Source organism: Ornithorhynchus anatinus, chromosome 7 (genome assembly GCF_004115215.2).
Source record: "Ornithorhynchus anatinus isolate Pmale09 chromosome 7, mOrnAna1.pri.v4, whole genome shotgun sequence".
Taxonomy (NCBI): Eukaryota; Metazoa; Chordata; class Mammalia; order Monotremata; family Ornithorhynchidae; genus Ornithorhynchus; species Ornithorhynchus anatinus.
Window position 1 is genome coordinate 20561553 of NC_041734.1, and position 23220 is coordinate 20584772.

The 23220-nt window shown below is 44.6% G+C and overlaps 1 protein-coding gene across 2 annotated transcripts in view; it reads right to left on the reverse strand.

Annotated features, from left to right (window-relative positions):
• Window positions 1–203: 203 nt before the first annotated feature.
• Window positions 204–23220, reverse strand: part of TTC39C (tetratricopeptide repeat domain 39C) — an 82347-nt gene continuing 59330 nt past the window's right edge. For both annotated transcript variants that reach the window (XM_029069295.2, XM_029069296.2), the window contains 8 exons: window positions 16551–16644; window positions 11478–11585; window positions 10725–10834; window positions 10175–10298; window positions 7029–7126; window positions 5788–5892; window positions 3674–3712; window positions 204–2857 (listed from right to left, as the gene is read on the reverse strand). In XM_029069295.2, the coding sequence (XP_028925128.1) occupies window positions 2768–2857; window positions 3674–3712; window positions 5788–5892; window positions 7029–7126; window positions 10175–10298; window positions 10725–10834; window positions 11478–11585; window positions 16551–16644 (768 nt within the window). In that variant the 3' untranslated portion in view covers window positions 204–2767. The remainder of the gene's footprint in view (window positions 2858–3673; window positions 3713–5787; window positions 5893–7028; window positions 7127–10174; window positions 10299–10724; window positions 10835–11477; window positions 11586–16550; window positions 16645–23220) is intronic.

Here is a 23220-nt window from a genome sequence, read left to right on the forward strand (position 1 = left end):
TTCCCTCCCCACAAGGCAACACCAACACCTAAAAAGAATGTATTGTCAGAATACCAGCTGAAGGCCTGGACTTCTCCTGAGTCTAGGAAATAAGGCTCACCAACACCAAAAGTAGTTTTGAATTTCCTGCCCCTCGAGGCTGGCCAGGGCATGGTTAGAAAATTAATCCAGAAAAGGGGAATAGAAAAAAAAACAATCGGGTGTGTGCTTTCCTTAAGCTTTACTCGGCAGAAATATAAAAATGCAAGTTCTGTAAATTAGTGACTTTTACAATACACCACAATCGAGATTTTAATTTTCGGTGCCAGCTAAAAATTCTAGTTCTTGACTCATTAGAAGACTTAGACATAACCGACTGAAAACAGAAAGATACCTGACTAGTAAAAGGAAAACGTTAACTAGATATTATCCAGCAAGATGCAGATTCTATTATTGCTATTAGATCATGCCTCCGAGTGTGTCAGTGTACCCAGTCGATCCCGAATCACACACAAGACATTTTGAGACCTCTCATCACAGGCACCAACTAACATAAAAAAAGAGTGTACATTTATAAATCACAGCGATCCCATTGTGCAGAAAGGGGAAGGTATAAACAACAGAAAAAGAAACACACAAAAGATACAGTCAGTTCCACTCGAGTGATTATTTTCTGGATTGGTGGGAAAAGAAGTGATTTACACAGAACTGAGATATACAGAACAGGTCCACAGTCATAATACATAGGTTGGATAAGTCATAGTACACGGATTGGATAACCCCTTTTAGACATCATTTCAACCCTGAAGGCTCTGTCACGTTTTATGGAGCATTCCTTAAGCCTGACTGTAAACTCACAGTGCATTCTGCTAACCTGGGGGTTTTTCAGAATTCAATAGTGCCAGCACAAGCAATCTGCAGGAGCATTCTAAGGTGAACCTGAGCATGAATGACTTTCAGATTGATACGTGGGGTGTAAAGAAAACCCAGGGGCAAGTGTGTCAAGCAGAGTGGACTGATCCTGAACTTAGAAACAAAAATAAAAAGCATCTGATGCAGAAACAAAACCAAATTCAACTACATCAAAACCACTTCTAAATCACAATCAGGATTATAAGTAATCTTTACACAGAGAATAGTAACCCTACTGCTACTTATCTGAACTGATATATTCAAGGAAGAATAAACACAGAAGCGAGAGCTCCGAGACTTAGAACGCCCATGAATCTGGTCCAAAGAAACACTTTTGCTACCGCCATAGATAGATGATGAGGTGAGGAAAGTCACACGATAGCCTAAAGAGTCAGAATCTTTCCGCCTCCACCTGGACGAAGCCAGGGAATTTCCATTAGGAAAACCAGGTTTGGCTGTGGAATCCTATCGCTTGGTGACTCGACTGCCCTTGTCTTTTGCTGTAGTTTGATGCGGGCTGCAACTGTTGAAGCCATCTGGTGAGGAGCAAAGGCTCCGCTCCAACTCGGGCAGAAACGGAGACGAGGAAATGTATAATGGTGGTTTGATCCAAGGGGGAAAACGGACACTGCATAACCCAACCTCACCACCCCTGCCATTCTAGCGTCAACCCCCTAGGCCTCAATTCACCAACATCCCAGCCAGAGTCTCCTCTTTGCTTAACGTGTTAGAAAAAAAAAATCGACCTTGTATGACCCGATTGCTTCGTGGATAAAATGGTATTATTAAAGAAGTGCTCAGAATGAATTAAAAAGCAAACTTCACTTTGGGCCAAGTCGGTGACACAGTCATGATACCAGGTTCTTAAAATTGACTGAGGTATCTATAAACTTCAATTCCACAAGGGGGCGGGCCTGTGGAAAGAAGTAAGGTGAACTGAAGATTAAAACTTAGTAAAAGAGGGATTTTTACAATGCTTTTGATTCTCCCTTCTCTTCCAAGATTTAGCAACCTGAGGTTAAAAAAAAAAACCAGTTAAATTCTGGTAACATCTATCCTACCAACCTAACTAACCATTTAGAATATTTCCAAGGAAAAATCATGAAAACCCCCCTGAAAAACCACCCATTAATTCAATAAGCCCTACTAAGTAATGCAGAAGAATGGGGTGAAACACTGTAGAAAGGGGAAGATGGAAAGCTATTCCAAAATTAAGGAAAAAATCCTACAAGAACTCTAACATCTCTCCCAGATCAAGCCATTAGGTTAAACCCTCCATTTAAGTCAGCCTAACAGATTGCCCTGGTTACACGATCAACTTCTGAATCCCTTGGCTTGGGTTGGCTTCAGAGAAAAAGAAAATTTCTTTTGGAAAACAATTTGGGGACAATATTTTGAATTGCATTCATTGAGTTGAAAGGTATTTGGGCTTGCTCCAGGGAAAAACACTATTTTCTAAGAGGTGTGAGAATTTTCAATCTACTTAGCATAATTTTACTAGTAAGTATCTGTTAAAGCTATCAGATATGTGCTTAATAGTAGGTGGTTCTTCAGGATTTCAGGTCAACCATATTCAGTTTTGTTTTAAAAAGAAAAATCGGATTTGAAAATCAACAAAAATACAACCTAAAGAATTTGCACAAGGACACTTAACTCTCTCACTGGCTGACTAAATTTGCTTTAAAAACCAAAACAACAAGAAAGGTACTGGTTTAGAAGAGATGTGAATGTGTCAGCCTAACTTCAAAAATTTTAGAAGGTATCTGGCACAGGTGGTCTGCAGAAGAAAAGCCGATCTTTCCAAGAGCTTTTCCCTCTGCTTTTGTCTTAAAGTGCGGAAACTGTGTGGGTGGGAGAAATCCTGATTTCTGGTCTGTCACTGCGGGACCACTTCCTTCATTGAGGCTAAAGCGGCATGAATTCGAACATGTAATCTGTTCTCAAAATCGTAGCCAGTGAATTCCTCCTGCAAGATCAAGTAAGAACAGTTAATTGCATTTTGTTAGGTACCATTTTATAAAAGGACTAAAATTCCCATTTTGACCCGTTGCACGTGGCCTACTCCAAAAGAAAACGTCGGACTTGAATTCGAGAGTTTAATTCCTCTCTGCAATTATCCCCCTAAGCCTCAGGCAAAACGTGCACATCTTTGAGTGCTACCAAATATCAGAGATCTTCATTTCTGGGGTAAGTCTTGCATCAGCACTGGGCACCTTCCAGGAAGGATAGCGCTGGGTGACAATATAGCTGTTCACTTGAGTAAGCCATGCGAACTGGTGGAAAGAGCACAGGCCCTACTAGGAGTCAGGGAATCTCACATCAGCTCTTCCGCCTGCTGGTTGTGTGACCTTGGGCAAGCCACTTAACTTCTCTGGGCCTCAAGCCCCTCTTCTGCAAAATGGGGATTAAATACCTCCTCCTCCTGCGAGCCCAAATGGGAGCTGATGATCTGGTACCTATTCCGGCGCTTAAGACAGTGCTTGACACAAAATAAGCGCTTAAAAAATATGATTATCATCAACACCCAAATAAGCATCCTGAGGCCATGTAGTGTTGAACGTGATAAGATTAAGAGGGACAGAAATGAGTTTTTTCTCCAACAGGGCATTGGCCCACCAAGATTTTAATGGCACATAGTCTACTGCATATCATCCATTAACCTCCTATTAGCAGCTAGTTCATTATTCCTACAAGGCTCATATCCAGAGTACAGAGTAATTTCTGAGGGGAATAAGAGAGCAGAGAAGGCAGAGGAGGAGAAAAATAAGTGGCTTTCTTTTACCTTTGCTTGTAGAAGCAGAGTTCTGCCTCTTGCCGCAGTCTATAAAAGAAAGGAAAATATGTTAATATCGTCCAGTGCAATCGGACCATTTTTAATTGCACCACATGCATTTTAGAAAGGAAAACTGCAATGAAATGAAGTCAGTTCTACCAAATAATATACTCTGGAAAGTTCTCCTATTTCCTTCTGCATCTTTTGCCACCCCACAGCCTCCTCCCCTTTAGCTTGTGAGGTGCCCCAGGTCAGGATTTGTGTCTGAATTACCAACCTTGTATTTTTGTACACTTGGCTCAAAGTAAATGCTTAACCGATTAATAAATACGAAGAAAAATAGGAATCAATCAAATCACTGATTTATTGGAAAGAGAGGGTTTCTGTTTTTCTGCACCAGAGTCGGTTATTTAATATTGAATTCTCATCTTCTCTCCTCTTTCCAAACAGAAGAAATGCATACTACATAGTGAGGATGTGTGGCCTAGGAAAAAGAGCTTGGGCCTGGGAGTCAGAACACCTGGGTCCTAATCCCGGCTCTGCCACTTGCTTGTTGGATGACCATGGGCAAGTCACTTTACTTCTCTGGGTCTCAATTCCCTCATCTGTAAAATGGGGATTCAATATCTGTTCTCCCTCCTACTTTAACTGTGAGCACCAGGGGCAACAGGGACTGTGCTCAACCTGATTATCTTGTATCTACCCCAGCGCTTAGAACAATCGGTCGGTGGTATTTACTGAACGTTTACTGTGTGCAGAACACTGTCCTAAGTGCTTGTGCAGTGCTTGGCACATAGAAAGAGCTTAAAACAACATGCTTATCAATTATTATAGAAAACTTATGCTTTTCTCAAAATCTGCTCTCTATATTCCACCACATCTCTACCATCTTCTAGAGGCATTTCTGCAATTTTTAAATCTTCTTCTGCCCTGAGATTTGAGATAAAGCTCAACTGATGTGGAAGTAGGAAGTTTCTTAAGCTATTAACATGGAGACTTGCTATTTTATGGGGCATCCTACAGTCATTTGTTTCTTACGGATCAAATTAAGCTTGTAGACATGAGGTCCGAAGATGTCACATTCAACAACTGTGTTCCTCAGTTTCGACTTTTGAAAGTAAGGATTTCAGCAATTAATCTCAGAAATCCCATGGCCACCGATATTTGAAAAATGAAGGTACACCTAAGTGCCTTGTCAAATATATTTAGTTTAAAGAAGAAATACTGGTAATGAAAAAAGGACCTTCAAAATGATCAAGGCTATTTCATTACATTCAGCCTTTTAAAATTACCATGAGGCATTAAAACCTCAGTATAGAATTCAAATTCTATCTAAAAGACATCCAAAGTTGAAAAGAGAGAAGACGCAGAGCAAAAGCTATCTCCGCCTCTTCCAGAAGCATTTTAATTTTTAGTAAAGTCCACTTCTTATATTAATTGTATTGCCTTAAAATGTTTGGCTTCCATTATAGAGCCTAAAAAATGCTTCAGGAGAACTTACAAACCTTCAGAAATGCACTAAAAAAACACACTTTAATAAAGAAAGTGCCAATACCATCTCATTTTTTTTAGCTCATTTTCAGAATCTAGCTTTTTGAAAGCAATTTTGATTTCATTTAATGGTTTATTTTAATTTAGGCTTTAGGTTTTCAAATTCAAAAAGGGTCTGAGCCCCGAAAATTAAATACCTTGTTCTAAATCATTCAGTTCCAATTCAGAACATGTTTGAATTAGCAACAAGAGCTAACAAAAGCTATGAGAAGTAACCATAAAAAAAATAGCGTTTGCCAGGAGGCTCTTAAAACATATGGTTTCAAAGAAATCATAGCCTTTTTTCACAGTACTGACCACAGATTAGACCGGCAAAAGTATCGCAGTCCAAAACTGACATGTTTTCTCTTTCAATTCGCAGGAGACGTGTATCTGATTGGCTTGAAGGAGAATGTGGCTTTCTAGATTCTGAGAGATTGAGTATTCTGGCAAAAAGTAGCAGCTAAAAAAAATCCTCTGAATAAGGTTCAATTAAGATATTTACCCGGTATCACTCATGAAATACAATTATTTCCATTATGAATGTTTTAGGTCTGCTACAGGCATTTTTTGACCCCATCTACTCAGCTTACCTCTGGGTCATCTAACAGAAGGCAACCGAGCTCATAGCAAGCATATGGCTGGATATATAAATTATTCTGGCGACACAATTCATCTTTAACAGCTCGCTGAAAGAACTGAAAATGAAAAACATTTTTCTAAGTCAGTTTACGCATGGGCTTGAGAGTCAGAGGACATGGGTTCTAATCCCGGCTCCGCCACCTGTCAGCTGTGTGACTTTGGGCAAGTCACTTCACTTCTCTATGCCTCAGTTACCTCATCTGGAAAATGGGGATTAAGACTGTGAGCCCCACGTGGGACAACCTGATTACCTTATAGCTACCCCAGCGCTTAGAACAGTGCTTGGCATAAAGTAAACGCTTAGCAAATACCATCATTATTATTATTACCTTGTATCTACCCCAGTGCTTAAAACAGTGCTTGGCACACAGTAAGTGTTTAACAAATACCATAATTATTAATTATGATTATTTCATTCAACAATGGAACCAGAATTTTCCATACCAGTTCAAGCTTTCCAGGCCCTCTTCCCATCCACTTCTATGCCCAACTAGCCTTTGAAATGCTTTCTTATACTTGGTAACAAAGTCACTATCTCCTCAGAAGAATCCACTCTTTGCAGACCTTGAGCCTTGGCCTCTTGGTTTCTTTCTCGACGATGCTCAGAAAGTAAGTTCAACTTCAAAATCACCATCGAAATACTGGCTTTTCCCAGCATGGAGATGAATGCTAGGTGAATGCTCCTGCTTTGCAGCTGCTAAACAATTACTGAGAACCCACTTTAAAGTGCCCAAGAAGTGGGTGAGACAAATGCCTTCAGTTGCGAAAATTTTTACCTCTGTTTCTGAGTCTGGAATCTCACAAGGGCTAGGCAAATGTATAACTCTCTTTCTCTCCCTCCCCTCTCACCTGTTTCTTACTCTAAGATTTCCTCTTTTTTTCTCTTCACTTCTAACTCCAACCTCTCAATTCAGATTAGCGCTATTAATGATGTGCTAAAACATTAAACAAATCAATATTATACCTTCTGTTTAAGAATGTAAAACTTCATAAGGAGTTCAGCACTAACTGTATTGAATTACTGATCCTTAGTTTCTTCCTTGCTTTGCTGGCAGTTCCTTACTGAGATCGAAGAACAAGGGAATATGGGGGAGGCTTTTTAATTAATGCCCTTTTCTTGGGCCTGGAAAACAGATTCAGGTATTTAAAGACAGTGTTCTTTTCTCCTGAAATGCAGGTATTCACAATTTACCTGAATAGCATCTTCTGAATTCCCTAAACATTTATGTATGGCACCAAGAAGCAGATTCTTTAATCCAACGGCAGAGGAGTCCACAACTTCATGACAAGCTTGAAGAAATAAGGGGGGGGGGGACATCTGTTGGTAAGACTCAAAAGTAACGTTTTCGGTAAAAACTTTTTTTTAGTTCTTTGACGAGAGATGAACAGCAATTTACACTTCCGCACTTGAGGAACCTTTGCTGCCGAGCCCTTGCACATACCTCTGGAACTCCCTCACCCTTCAAATATTCATTCATTCAATAGTATTTATTGAGCGCTTACTATGTGCAGAGCACTGTACTAAGCGCTTGGAATTAACAAGTCGGCAACAGATAGAGACGGTCCCTGCCGTTTGACGGGCTTACAGTCTAATCGGGGGAGACGGACAGATGAGAACAATGGCAATAAATAGAGTCGAGGGGAAGAACATCTCGTAAAAACAATGGCAACTAAATAGAATCAAGGCCATGTACAATTCATTAACAAAATAAATAGGGTAATGGAAATATATACAGTTGAGCGGACGAGTACAGTGCTGAGGGGATGGGAAGGAAGAGGTGGAGGAGCAGAGGGAAAGGGGTAGAAGAGGGTTTAGCTGCGGAGAGGTGAAGGGGTGGTGGTAGAGGGGGTAGAGGAAGAAGAGGAGCTCAGTCTGGGAAGGCCTCTTGGAGGAGGTGAGTTTTAAGTAGGGTTTTGAAGAGGGGAAGAGAATCAGTTTGGCGGAGGTGAGGAGGGTGGGCGTTCCGGGACCGCGGGAGGACGTGGCCCAGGGGTCGACGGCAGGATAGGTGAGAATGGGGGACGGTGAGGAGGTGGGCGGCAGAAGAGCGGAGCGTGTAGGGTGGGCAGTAGAAAGAGAGAAGGGAGGAGAGGTAGGAAGGGGCGAGGTGATGGAGAGCCCTGAAGCCTAGAGTGAAAAGTTTTTGTTTTGTGCGGAGGTTGATAGGCAACCACTGGAGGTTTTTAAGAAGGGAGTGACATGCCCAGAGCGTTTCTGCAGGAAGATGAGCCGGGCAGGGAGTGAAGAATAGACTGGAGGGGGAGAGAGAGGAAGAAGGGAGATCAGAGAGAAGGCTGACACAGTAGTCTAGCTGGGTTATTACGAGAGCCTGTAGCAGTAAGATAGCCGTTTGGGTGGAGAGGAAAGGGCGGATCTTGGCGATACTGTAAAGGTGAAACCGGCAGGTCTTGGTAACGGATATGACAGACCACCACTCTCCCTACCTTCAAAACCTTCCAAAACTCACATTTCCTCCAAGAGGCCTTCTCTCACCTAAGCCCTCCTTTCCCTTACTCCTATGCATCGCCTATGCGCTTGAACTTTACTCTTTAAGCACTTGATATTGCCGCCTCCCTGAATGCACTGACCCAGGCATGCACGCACACACAAACACTTACAAAGAGACCCTTCCACCGTAGAAAACCTCCCACACACCCTTGGAGACACTGACACACCAACACTATCATCAACAGTATTTACTGAGTACTCACGGAGTGTAGAGTACCAAGACCTCTATACGGTACTTACCGATTGGACAAAACTACCTGACGCCATCAGTAATCTAGCAAGTAGTCTATGGCTCTGGCAAATATTACCAAAATTAATAAAAAAGACACTGAATTCAATAGGCTGAAGCAGCGTGGGCTAGTGGAAAGAGCCCGGGCCTGGGAGTGAAAGGCCCTGGGCTCTAAACCCTGCTCTGCTACTTACCTGAACCTTGGGCAAATCACTTCACTTCTCCTTGCCTCAGTTCCCCCATCTACAGAATGGGGATTCAATGCCTGTTCTCCCACCTAATCAGACTATGAGCCCCCTGTGGGATCAGATTAACTTGCATTTATCCCAGTGCTTAAAACAGTGCTTGGAACATAGTAAGTGCTTAAAAATACTATTATTATCACTACTATGATTATTAATAATAAGATTACTTTTTTAAATTATATGCTGCTCTTATTTTTCCAGAGTGCTTTAACGATTCTTATCTCATTTTCCCTAAAAGATTCTCAGTGAATTAGATATTCTAAAATGACTCATCCAAGGTCACCCCGTAGCCCCCGAGCAGAGCTGGTATGAGACTGTGAGCTCCACGTGGGACAGGGACTGTGTCCAACCCAAATTGCTTGTATCCACCCCAGCACTTAGCACAGTGCCTAGCACACAGTAAGCACTTAGCCAATACCACAGTTAGAACCTAGCTCCTCTGGCTCCCAGAACCCTGTTCTTTCCACTTAGACCATATGGCTTCCATAAAAACTTAATCGATCACTCCACAACCTGTGTAGCTGCCTCAGGGGTATAGGTGTAGAGAAGTCATCATCATCACCATCATCACCAGCATTTATTGAGCGCTTACTGTGTGCAAAGCACTGTGCTAAATGCTTGGGGGAGTACAGTACAACAGAGATGGTGGACTCGTTCCCTGCCCACAGTGAGCTAAGATAAGCAGAGTGGTTTACTAGGCCTAGTCTTGTTCACTGTAATCTATGCAGCCGACCCCTTTCGCTTCACAGTGCGATAAGGAATCAGGAAGTTGGTATTAGGATATGGCTCAGATCAGCCACACTTGCACACACCAATTTTTTTTTAATGGTATTACTATGTGTCAAGCCCTGTTCTAAGCGCTGGGTAGGTACAAGTTCATCAGGCCAGATACACAGCCCTGTCCCACATGGGCTCACAGTCTAGGAGGGAGGGAGAACTGGTATTGGATCCTCATTTTGCAGGTGAGGAAACTGAGGCACAGAAAAGTTAAGTGACTTGTCCAGGGTTACATAGCATGACTTGCCCAAGGTCAAGGTGAGTGGTAGTAAGTAAGGAGCAGGTAAGTGGTGGAGCTGGGTTGTTGCTGAATTGTACTTTTCAAGCGCTAAGTCTGCTCACAGGAAGCACTCAGTAAATACGATTGAATGAATGAATAAATGAAATTAGGACTTAGGTCCTCTGACTCCTTGCCCGAACTTTATCCACTAGGCCACGCTGCTTCCTTTTGCCATCAGTAGCAACATCTTTGAAGCTGGACAGCTCTCTCTCTACATACATTAATGCACATCATATCTCTCTCACACCCACACACACACGCAATGTGCCGAGCACTTAGGGAAATAAAAATCTCATACCTTGACTCATCCTCTGCAGGTTGGGAAAAGAACAGTTAGGAAGGGCCTTCCACAAATACAGCACTTCAATGGACGCCAGCACACAGAGCTCTTTGGTTGGTGTTTGTTTCCGAAACCTCTCTGCCTGTAAAGGATGGAAACAATTACGCCATGCACCTCTAAAACTGCGCCAGGATGTGTGTAAATAATCCAGACGTAGTTCATATATCACAGTGACATCATGCCAAGGATGCTGCAGATGATAGGTTTAGGGAGGTGACGTCTCATTCACTTTCAAATCCTTAATATATTTGTAGATTTGCTCTCGGTTGGGTCGGCGCTGCTTGAGCTGGGGCAGTGTCCTGAGCATCACTCCATCCTTCCATTCGGGGAAGAGGTGTAAAGTGTTGGGTGTGGGAGTCATCTTCTGCTAGCATCTGACATTTCACATCGCTCGCTTAACGGACTGGGCTAGCCACTGGCTTTTCATACATTTCTAGCCCCCGTCCGAAGTCATCCCCACCCCAGTGATGTAGACGTGATGCACTGAATCTTCCCTACCACCACGTACCTTTTTAACTGAGAACTGCTCGATTTGATTGTTTTTCCGTTTGAACAGCTTCTGAACTTCTTTGAAAACAATCTGTGCCCCATCCAGATCACCAGTGGCTCCTTGACACGCTGTAAGAAATGGCAGGGGTATGGTGCACGGTGCCCGAAAACAAACCTGTACACACTAAGGATGCCATACGTACCACTGAATGACTGATTTAAACTTGTTCTTGTAAAAATACTCATTTTGTGAGCTTCCTGAATTGCGCAAACTGACTCTCTTGACTTGGAGCATGATTTGAAACCTGAGGTGAGGGAGCCAGATCTGGCTATTCTTGGGACTCCTGAGCCAGGCTGTGGCGGGGAGCATTTCAAACCGTGCCGACGACGGCTCGCGGTTGCATTATATTTGGCTCTTCTGGTCCAGAAAGGTAGCCACCTTCTGACTTGCAAACCCACCCCCCAACAGCTCTGCAGGGAAACCACAATCTGCTGGAGGGCAGCAGGTTCTCATCGACTAGAACGACTGCTGCAAAAACTAACCAATGTAATAATGATGCCATTTGTTAAGCGCTTACTATGTGCCAAGCACTGTTCTAAGTACTGGGGTAGAGACAAGGGAATCAGGTTGTCCCATGTGGGGCTCAGTCTTAATCCCCGTTTTAAAGAGGATGGAACTGAGGCACAGAGAAGTGAAGTGACTTGCCCAAGGTCACAGAGCAGATAAGTGGCGGAGCCGGGATTAGAACCCACGACCTCTGAGAGTACTCACCTGCAGTTAAGTAGGCATAGTAACACTGGGACCAACGGGACTCATTCTTGAGCCTTTCGAAGGAGTCAAATGCATCCTTGAAGTTCAGTTCTATCATACTGCACCAGCCTAAAAGGAAAAATGCATCGACACGGCTGAGAGGCAGACAACGCTTGTCACGGAAAACTCACTACTAACGACAGAACTTGAGACATGTCACTGAACGTGGCTGCGGGGGATCGCTCCCCTGTGAACGTTTCTGCGGGACTTAAAAGATTCATTTTCCCCCCAAAAAACATCTAACTTCGAAGCTCGGGGCCAACAGCACTGTAAAATTGCAGGATTCGATCAAGCGCGCGACGGCTTGAAAGATTCCGAGACGGAATGCTCTAGTTTTTGAAAGAGTCTTTACGTGGTCTCTCTTGGAGCCTGAATGACAATGGAGAATGCTGTTTCTAACGCTCCTAAACCACGATGTGGATGGCCACTTGGGTGATCAGGCCTACGGGGGCCAAGTTCCACCTTCCCACTAGAGCTCAGTTCAAGCCATTTGGGGAATGGTGGTTTCAGCTCCTCCCCTCCCCCCTGGAGGAGTGTGGCTTAGTTAAGTGCATCACACTTAGTTTGTGCTCTTCCAGCACCCAGGTTCCGGGAACTGGTAAAACAGAGAGGTTGCTTCTGTAAATATTGACATTGCCGGGGACTTTGCTCTTATTACACTGGGGATGAGGGAAGGGAAGGCAAAGGGATAGCTTTCATGTTTTTTTGTCAGTTCTGGGCTGACCTTCCCCTCTCCTCACACCCCTAAATTGCAAACTTTTGGTGGGTGGGATTGTCTTCAATTCATATATTTTGGGCCTTGGTCCACCTGCTTAATACAGTGTGATGCTCAGAGTAGACACAAATAGTAGATTTAAACCAAAGGTCTAACTGAGAGCAATGTAGAGCATCGAACTGTTGAGTGACCAGGTGAATCTCATGCCACTGATGACAAAACTGAGCTGCAGAGAAGTTAGGATGGGCCTGGGAGTCAGAAGGACCTGGGTTCTAATCCTGACCCTACCACTGGTCTGCTGTGTGACTTTGGCCAAGTCACTTCACTTCTCTGTGCTTCAGTTACCTCAGTTGTACAATAATAATAATAATGTTGGTATTTGTTAAGCGCTTACTATGTGCCGAGAACTGTTCTAAGCGCTGGGTTAGATACGGGGTAATCAGGTTGTCCCATGCGAGGCTCACTGTTAATCCCCATTTTACAGATGAGGTAACTGAGGCACGGAGAAGTGAAGTGACTTGCCCACAGTCATACAGCTGACAAGTGGCAGAGCTAGGATTCGAACCCATGACCTCTGACTCCCAGGCCTAGGCTCTTTCCACTGAGCCACGCTACAATGGGGATTAAGACTGTGAGCTCCATGAGGGACAGGGACTGTGTCCAACCTGATTTGTTTGAATCCACCCCAGCACTTAGTACAGTGCCTGGCACACAGTAAGCACTTAACAAATGCCATGATTATTAAATTATCAGTCAAATGATAACTTGACAGGCAATGGGGCCTAGTGGAAAGATCCTGGGCCTGGGACTCAGAGGGCCTGGGTTTTAATCCCAGCTCCACCACTTGTTGATTGGGTGACCTTGGGCAATACTCTCTGTGCCTCAGTTTCCTTATCTGTAAAATGGGGATTAAATTCTACTTCACTCTCCCTAGATTTCAAGCCCCACGTGGGACATGAATTGATTCCAGATGCATAACTTTGCATCTACCGAGGCATTTAGAACAGTGCCTGGCATACGGTAAGCGCTTAACAAATGCCATGATTATTAAATTATCAGTCAAATGATAACCTGAGAGGCAATGTGGCCTTTAGAAATATCCTGGTCCTGGGACTCAGAGGACCTGGGTTTTAATCCCGGCTCCACCACTTTTCGACTGGGTGACCTTGGGCAATTCACTTCATTTCTCTGTGCCTCAGTTTCCTTATCTGAAAATGGGGTTAAATTCTACTTCACCTCTCTAGATTTTGAGCCTCACTTGGGACAGAAACTGTACCTGAATTCATTAATTCATTCAATAGTATTTATTGAGCACTTACTATGGGCAGAGCACTGTACCGAGCACTTGGAATGTATAATTCGGCAACGGATAGAGACAATATGGATAAGCTTGCATCTTACAAAGCATTTAGAACAGTGCTTGGCATACGGTAAGCACTTAACAAATATTATAATTATTAAGTGGTGGACTCTCAAGATCCCTCAGCAATTTAGAGTGAGAGATGAGAACTGAAACTGGGTCTTGATTCTGTTCCTGGCAGTCCCCACTGGACCTGACTCGGACAAGAACTCATCCGCTCTCACGGCTTCAACTATCATCTTTATGCAGATGACACACAGATCTACATCTCTGCCCCTGTCCTCTCCCCTTCCCTTCAGGCTAGTATCTCCTCCTGCCTCCAGGACGTCTCTACCTGGATGTCTGCCTGCCACCTAAAACTCAATATGACCAAAACTGAGCTTCTCATCTTCCCTCCCAAGCCCGGCCCTCTCCCTGACTTCCCTATCACCGTGGATGGTACGAGCATCCTTCCTGTCTCTCAGGTCCGCGACCTCGGTGTCATCTTTGACTCGGCTCTCTCGTTCACCCCACACATCCGATCAGTCACCAAAACCTGCCGGTCTCACCTTTAAAATATCGCCAAGATCCGCCCTTTCCTCTCCACCCAAACGGCTACCTTACTGCTATGGGCTCTCGTAATAACCCAGCTAGACTACTGTGTCAGCCTTCTCTCTGATCTCCCTTCTTCCTCTCTCTCCCCGCTCCAGTCTATTCTTCACTCCGCTGCCCGGCTCATCTTCCTGCAGAAACGCTCTGGGCATGTCACTCCCCTTCTTAAAAACCTCCAGTGGTTGCCTATCGACCTCCACACAAAACAAAAACTTTTCACTCTAGGCTTCAGGGCTCTCCATCACCTCGCCCCTTCCTACCTCTCCTCCCTTCTCTCTTTCTACTGCCCACCCTACACGCTCCGCTCTTCTGCCGCCCACCTCCTCACCGTCCCCCATTCTCGCCTATCCTGCCGACGACCCCTGGGCCACGTCCTCCCGCGGTCCTGGAACGTCCTCCCTCCTCACCTCCGCCAAACTAATTCTCTTCCCCTCTTCAAAACCCTACTTAAAGCTCACATCCTCCAAGAGGGCTTCCCAGACTGAGCTCCCCTTTTCCCTCTGCTCCCTCTACCCCCCCTTCACCTCTCCGCAGCTAAACCCTCTTCTCCGCCCTTTCCCTCTGCTCCTCCGCCTCTCCCATCCCATCCCCTCAGCACTGTACTCGTCCGTTCAACTGTATATATCCTCATTACCCTATTTATTTTGTTAATGAGGTGTACATCACCCTGATTCTACTTATTTGCTACTGTTTTAATGAGATGTTCTTCCCCTTGATTCTATTTATTGCCATTGTTCTTGTCTGTCTGTCTCTCCCGATTAGACTGTAAGCCCGTCAAAGGGCAGGGACTGTCTCTGTTACCGATCTGTACATTCCAAGAGCTTAGTACAGTGCTCTGCACATAGTAAGCGCTCAATAAATACTATTGAATGAATGAAGAACTCAGACAAGAACTATACCATTCTTTGGGGATTATCAGATTACCTCAATCAGAAACAAGAATTACATTTAAAGCTCTCGGCCTCTGGGATCATTTCAGAAATACATCTACAAAATACTAATCTGGCTCGAAAGCAAAATGAGGAAGGGGAAGATGGAAGAGGCATTGAAGTTTGGAAGTACTCTGCTCAACTTCATTGCAAAATCCTTCGGTTCTATTGTGCTATTGCCAAAATGCAAATCAACAAAGAAGTTTATGTCCCGGTTAAATCCTCCTCCTTTGCTCACTGAGAGAACTTTTCCCAAATAAAATGTTTCAACCATTTCTGGAATCATTCTAAACCTTGCAAGTTTGACTGCCAGCCGCTTTCCTTTCAGGAGATTCGGGATTTGGCTGTAAACAGGAAATAAATTGAAAAGTTCCCAGGTGACTAGCAAATCTTTTGGGGCTAAAACTCATGACCCTCACGCCCCTCCCAAGAGATGCTTCTCCCATCTTCCTCCTTCTTTTCCTCTTTGCTCCCTCATCTCTACCACTTCCTTGGGGGACAGGCAAAATGATTGACTGTATGGCTCTTTTAGTATCAAGCAAGAAGCTGCTTTTGCCTCTCCCCATCTGCAAGAACAACAAGAGGATTGAAAATGCCAAGACATCCAACAGATGATCACCCGACATGCTAATTAGCAACCTGAGCTGCAGAGGCAAGGAGATTAAAAGGAACCATGCCATCAGGAACACACCAAGTGCTTCACTTCAAAAGAAGGGCTGACATTCAGAAATGAGCTTATTATAGAAGACAAATTAGCCAGTCTAATTGGACCTGGGGCTACTTTATATGCCAGCTCACTGTGGCTTGGGGACACATCTACTAACTCTGTTGTATTGTACTCTCCCAAGCGCTTAGTAGAGTGCTCTGCACACAATATGTGCTCAAAAAATACCATTGATTGATTAACAGGGTGGTTAACCAGACACTCTTTGAGACGGGGCAGAGCGTTACAGATTAGACTCCCTCTCATTGTGGAATTTACTCTATATTATTTTGTCACTCTTTAGGTAAAATTAGGATAATCTTTTCTTATCTTGAAATTAAGATACACTGATGATAGTACTTACTGAGCGCTTATTATGTGCCAAGCCCTGGGATAGGTAACACAGATCAGACATGAAGTTTACTGTCTACGAAGGGGGCCAGCAGATATTTTACATCCCCATTTCATAGATGAAGAAGCTGAGGCATAGAAAAGTTAAGTGACTTGCCCAAGGTCTCGCAGCAGGCACGACGAAAAGAGTTAAGCTTGTAAAGCTCCTTTGAAACTGAAAATATATCTTAGGGAAAACCTTGTTTCAGTCAGATGAAAATGGGTAACAAAATCTCTTGGGAGGAATATAAAGTAGCAGAAAGGTATAACGGAAAATACCTTGATGATATCATTAATAGACTTAGCGGCTTAAGAAGCAAAGGATGCATAAGACATTCATATTTACCAATTTCATAGAGGCAGACATGCTGAATCTCTCTCTGATCTGTGGCAAGTTCCAAAGCCGTGTGGAAAGAAGTCAAGGCACTGTTGATTTGACACTGAGGGAACAAAAAACAATTAACTCATAAAGACACCTTATTAAAAAAACATACTGTAAATAGCATTTATTTGGCCACAAATAAGTCTAGAATCTAAGCAAGGAGCCAGAGGCCCTTTATATCCAGAATCGATCGCTCAGCTAATCAATGCTATTTATTGAGGGCTTACTGTGTGCAGAGCACTGTACTAAGGGCTTGGGAGAGTACATCACAATATACCGGGAACGTTCCCCGTCCACCACGAGCTTAGGGTCTAGACGGGGAGAAAGACATTATAAGAGTGTAAGTCAGTGGAATGAGGCGGATAGATTCATTCCTAATCGAGCTGAAGCTCTGTGGGAAATGACCTCTTTGATCCTGAAGAAGAGATTTCGGCTGAAGGACGGACCCTTGGGGCCTAGCGCTCCTCCACCACTGCAACTCCAAAATCCAAAGAGGAGGAAGACCACTTCCCCCTTCTGCTGGGCACTGCGGAGCCAAAGTTGTGCCCCAGCCTGGTAGTGTGAGCAGAAATTCCCTGAGCAGCATTTGACCTATTGAAGCGGCGAAGCGGTGTGGCCCAGTTGACAGATCAAGTGCCCGAGAGTCAGAAGGACCTGGTTTTAATGTCGGCTCGGCCACTTGTCTTCTGTCCATGACTGATCCCTCTTTTCCTTTTCTTCAACTCCCTTCTGTGTCACTCTGACTCGCTCCCTTTATTCATCTGCCCCTCCCAACCCCACAGCACTTATACCCATATCTATCATTTTTTATATTCAGGTCTGTCTCTCCCTCGAGGCTTTAAGCTCACAGTGGGCAGGGAATGTGTCTGTTACATTGTACTCTTCCAAGTGCTTAGTAATAATAATAATAATGATGGTATTTGTTAAGAGCGAGCCTCCTATGTGCCAAGCACTGTGCTCTGAACACAGTCAGCGCTCAATAAATATGACTGACCGACCTTGGGCAAGTCACTCTGCTTCTCTGTTCCTCAGTTATCTCACTGCAAAATGGGGACTCTCCCTCCCGTAGTCGAGACCGATAGAGTACTGGAAACTCTCCAGGTTCAACCCCGAGGGGAATGGCACATAATAACACTTAACCAATACCACAAGTATTATTATTATGATTATTCACCCTCATTAGACTGTGAGCCTTATGCGGGCCAAAGACTGTCGGAATGAAAGTCTGTGCATTCTCCCCAGGGTTTCAGTACATGGTCAGTGCTTGATGAATGTCGATCAATCAATTTTATTTACCGAGCGCTTACCATATGCAGAACACCATACTAAGCTATAACAATATAACAGAATTGGTAGACACAGTCCCTGCCCACGATGAGCTTACAGTCTAGAGGGGAAGGCAGACATAAATAAAAATAAGTGAATTACGGATGTGGACATAAGTGCTGTGCGGTTGAGGGAGGGGTGAATAAAGGGAGCCAATCAGGGTGACGCCGGAGTGGGAGAAGAGGAAATGAGGGCTTAGGGAGGGAGGGCCCCTACTTCTCTACTCTCTTCTCTGCTGCTACAACTAGGATCACTGGGGGTCACCGAGGTAGATATAACAAGATGAGTATTCGTGAAAGCTGGTGGATGGAGCCGTTTCAGTCAATCCACTTGCTTCCGTCCTGCCACCTGAGGTGTGGTGACCCTGTTGGAACTGCTCCTGGGGTCAACTGTGGCAATGAGGTCCAAGGCTCACTGCTGCAAGGGCCGACACTCCAATTCCCCTAGAGACTTTCTGTCTGGGCTAAATCTCAATGTCCTCTTGGCATCCATTTCTGTTTTCCTCAGGATCTACTGTACTGACCTTCTGAATTTAGTTTCCTATTTACTTATCCTTGCATCATCGGATAACGTCCTGCCAAAGGTGCACAATTCAGGGACAGCATTCAAATCTGTCACCGAGAGAGAGAGCATTCAAATCCACGTGAGATTTGCCAGATGCACATTAGGTGAAAATACTGAGGTTATGCAAGCAATGTCAGCCCAGAGTGTTTTGCTGAGTGTCACCAGTCCCCTCCCCACTTTCATTTTCAGATTGTGAGCCCCCCAGCCCCCCCTCCCTTCCCCACAAGGGACATGGACTCTATTTCCCACCTGAGTAGTCTTTCCCAGCATTCGGTTTAGTGCTCTGCTCACAGTAAGGGCTTAATGAGAACTCTAACTACAATTATCCTCGACATGTCTTCGTTCTTATGCTTTTGGAGCCTGGACAAGAACAGATCGTACTGACTCAGACTCTAAATGGTGCTCCTAGCCTGTTGTGGAAATTTCTGCTGACGCGAGCCTCCAGATTGCTCGTTGCATCAGCAAGTGGGATTGCGAAGACCAAGTGAAAACAAGGCGAGACCACATTCGCAATTCAGAGTCCAGCTTCACGGTGACGGGGAATGGCTCAGACCCGATCCTGCCAACTCTGATGAGATTTAGCACATCGCTGTGGAGCAAGGTTGGGATGTTGAGAAGCTTTTCAGGGCAGTTAAACTTTTAGAAGGATTAAAACTGTGATGATGTCAATATAAGAGTTGGTAGCCACGTGCCCTGACCACAAGGAGCTTACCGCCTAGAGGAGGGAAGATTCCTCATATGGATTACGAGGAAAATCACCCTAACTCTTCAGTGATAATAATAACAATAATTGTGGCATTTGTTAAGTGCTTACTATCTGATAGGCACCGTACTAAGCACTGGGGGTGATAAGAGGTTACTCGGTTGGGCACAGTCCCTGTCCCACAAAGGGCTCAGACTTAATCCCCATTTTACAGATGAGGTAACTGAGACACAGAGAAGTGAAGTGACTTCCCCAAGGTCACAGGCAGACCTATGGTGGCGCCAGGATTAGAACCCAGGTCTTTCCGACTCCCAGGCCCCTCCTCTATCCACTAAGCCAATGAGAGAGGCCATACTTATACTTTTTCCAGGATGCCGAGTTGTTCCTATGTGCACAGTCTTGTCATCATTCAATCAAATTTACTGAGCACTGTATTAAGCACTTGGGAGAGTATAAGTCAGCAGACTCGTCCCCCACCCACAGTGAGCTTCCCATCCCTCAAGTTGTCACACAGGAACACGTATATTTTAGTGGGAATGAAATGATAGACAGTTCCGTACCTCACACCTTTGAGAGTACAGTTCTACCCCTAAAATCCATGGCTACCACACTAACCTGAAACATCTGAAACCTTCCTCAAACTACCGTTTTTCTTCGTTAAAACAGCTCACTCAAGAATGGTTATATTTGTCTTTGCAAAAGGACCATCTGAAGACTTATGAATTGCAGCTATTTGAAAAAAGACACTATTTCTCCTTTAAGTATGACACACCCAGAAGCAAACACAACAGAGGTTACAACACTCAACGACCCTATCTCCAGTGTCGCTATGATCCTGGCCTCAGATGCTTCTTAAGGAAGCTCTAACAATAGATTCTCCTTCGCTCCTCCAAACTTGGGGTTGTGTTTGTGGAGGGCAAGTAGAAACTGATCCTCCTGTTAAGCTGATAGGCTTTGCGTAGCAGATCACGTATTTGCTTCTGAATCAAATAAAATAGCCTGGGAGTGTATGGATACAAGGATAAAAAAAAAGAGACAAAACTGAAAGGGCAAGAACAATCCCATCTGACACCTGAGCTTATCTTCATCTCTCCGCTGCATCCTAATTAATGAAAGGGCAGTGAAGTATCACCTTCCAGATAGCAAAATGTTAATAATTTCTTGGTTGGTTCCACAGAGGACCGGCCCTCTCCTCTCAGTGAAATCTAAAGCAGCTACCGTTCTAAATGCCTGCAGATGGGAAGATCGGAGGCTGAAAACTGCAATTAATTGAGTTACTCAGGATTATTCCTCGCAATGCGTCGCTCTTATTCCCGATCTATAAATAACCCCATTACATCATGCTGACACAGCAAGCTGCTCAAGTTCAGGAGGTAGGCTTGCCCTTCAACAGATGCAAAAAGCCTCCTGCTACCAAATGGCTCTGCTCCTTTATACAAATCCACTTGAGAGGGTTAATCAAGAAACGGTTCGGTGTGCGTCCTCTGAGATTTCGGCCTCCATGCTCAAGTCGCTGTCCTGAAGGGGTCTGGCCATGTCCTCACTTAATGCATCCTTATTGATTTCTTTTCATTCCTAAAGAGCCAGGGCTCTCTCTCAGTCTCCTCAGCTTCCTAATCGACAGGCGAATACCCCTCCCCAACTCCCTTCCCGTTTTACAGAGGGCAACAAAAACCTGACCCTCTCCACAGCTGTGGTGGTTTTAGCTCAGGAAAATAAAAACCATAAAAGAGAGGGAGGCAGAACCCCACCAGAAAACCCTTCCCAAGGGATGAAAGGCCTTCGGGTCTAGAACTGACTGAGCCTGCCCATTCAATGTTGACAGGATGCATTAGCTGAGGCACAAGGGGAAAAAGACAAAAGCCATGAAAGGGTGCCTTTCAGGATACTCTACTGATGTTGGAGTTTTTGGATCAAACTTGAAAACATCTTTAAAAGACTGTTTCTGTCCTCTTTCTTTCAGTCACCCACCTTTTTGCGGGGCTTGGATCACTCTCATTGCCAAAGTTGTCCTGATAACTGCTGCTCACATAAGTGTCCTGTCCTGTCCGTCTTCCTCATCTATATTGTTGTCTTTCCAGTGCCTTATATTATGTTCTAGATGATGACCTCCCCTTAGTGACGTTTCACAACTTAGAGATGTTTCCTCTAATCATAAGTTTTGGGTTGACAGCTCAGAGTTCTCAAATACTTCAAATGTCTATGACTACCAATGTAGTAAAGTGGAATTTCTTCATCAATATCAGCTTTTGAGGAGAGATGGTTTTCCAGGGGAAATGAGACATGTTCTTAAGTGTCTCAGAAATCTCAACATCTAAGTCATCACCATCATCTCCACCATCATCTTCAGTACCCAGGATTTCCTCTACAAACCAGCAACCTCACTTTGCTCCTCTAAAGCCAACCGACTCACTGTAGCTTGATCTCGTCTGTCTCACCATTGACCCCTTGCTCTCATCTTACCTCTGGCCGGGAACTTCTTCCCCCTTCCCATCTGACAGACCACCACTCCCCACTCCTTCAAACTCTGTTATATTGTACACTCCCAAGATCTTAGTACAGTGCTCTGCACACAGAAAGCACACAATAAATACAACTGAAGTAACTCCCAATCCTTTATATCTCAAGGTGTTGGGCCTTCAGAGACTCTTGTGATAGAGCTTTAAATGTCGCTTTGGAAATCCTATATTTGTCATGTGGCAATAAATTCTGTTGCCTTGCTTTCCACCCTGACCTCTCCAGTTCAGTCTCTCCTGAAGTTGCCTTGGCTTGCCGAGGATTTGTTTTCTCTTCCTTGGAAGGAATATCACTTTGCATAGCATCAAAGGCCTTGGCTTGTGGTCAGGCTGGTGTTGAACCTTTCTGACTTTAACACTGAACTAATCTTATGCTTCCTGTTAAGAAGCAGAAAACACTGGGGTCTCTTTGCCAGCTCAGATGACAGACACCCCTATTGAAGCAGGAGTGGTTGCTCTTCTCTCTCCAGATCAACAGATACTCTTCATCACTGACTTTAAAACACTCAGTCACCTTGACCCCTAGTACCTCACCTCGCTACTCTCTTGCTACAATGCAGTCCGTACACTTTGCTCCACTAATGCCAACTTTCTCACCGTACCTCCATCTCGACTATCTCACCACCGACCCCTTCGCCCACATCCCACACCTCTGGCCTGGGACTCCTTCCCTCCTGATATCAGACAGACAATGACTCTCCCCACCTTCAAAGCCTTATTAAAGGCACATCTCTTCCAAGAGGCCTTTCCCAACTAAGCCCGCATTTTCTCTTCTCCCATTCCCTTCTGCATCTCCCTTGCACTTCGATTTGCTTCTTCTTGAGAAGCAGTGTGGCTCAGTGGAAAGAGCCCAGGCTTGGGAGTCAGAGGTCATGGGTTCGAACCCTGGCTCTGCCTCTTGTCAGCTGTGTGACTGTGGCCAAGTCATTTCACTTCCTCTGTGCCTCAGTTACCTCATCTGTAAAATGGGGATTAGCTGTGAGCCTCACGTGGGACAACCTGATTATCCTGTAACTACCCCAGCGCTTAGAACAGTGCTCGACACATAGTAAGCGCTTAACAAATACCATTATTATTATTATTGTTCTTCTAATCACTGCCCGCTCAGCCCACAGCACTTAGGTCCATATCTGTAATTTATTTGTTTATATGGATGCCCGTCTCCCCCTCTACACTGAAAACCCATTGACGGAAGACAACTCTGTGATACTGTACTCTCCTAGGAGCACAGTATAGTGCTCTGCACATAAGTGCTCAATAAATACCATCAATCAATCAATGGAGCATGGGAGGAGGAAACAGGGAACCCAGTCCTAGCTCAGAAGTGTCAAGGGCCACGATGCTTTTATAGGGACTTGACGTCCTACCCTCTTTGTTCCGTCTCCCGGGAGCAACACCTGCCAATCTAGTGCCCGAACTCCACCCCACCTCTGGATCAAAGGATGGGCAAGAGTAGGTGCAAGGGCTGGGTAAATAATTAGGGTAGGGACTGAAGATAAAGAGGGAAAAGGAGAAGGGACAGAGG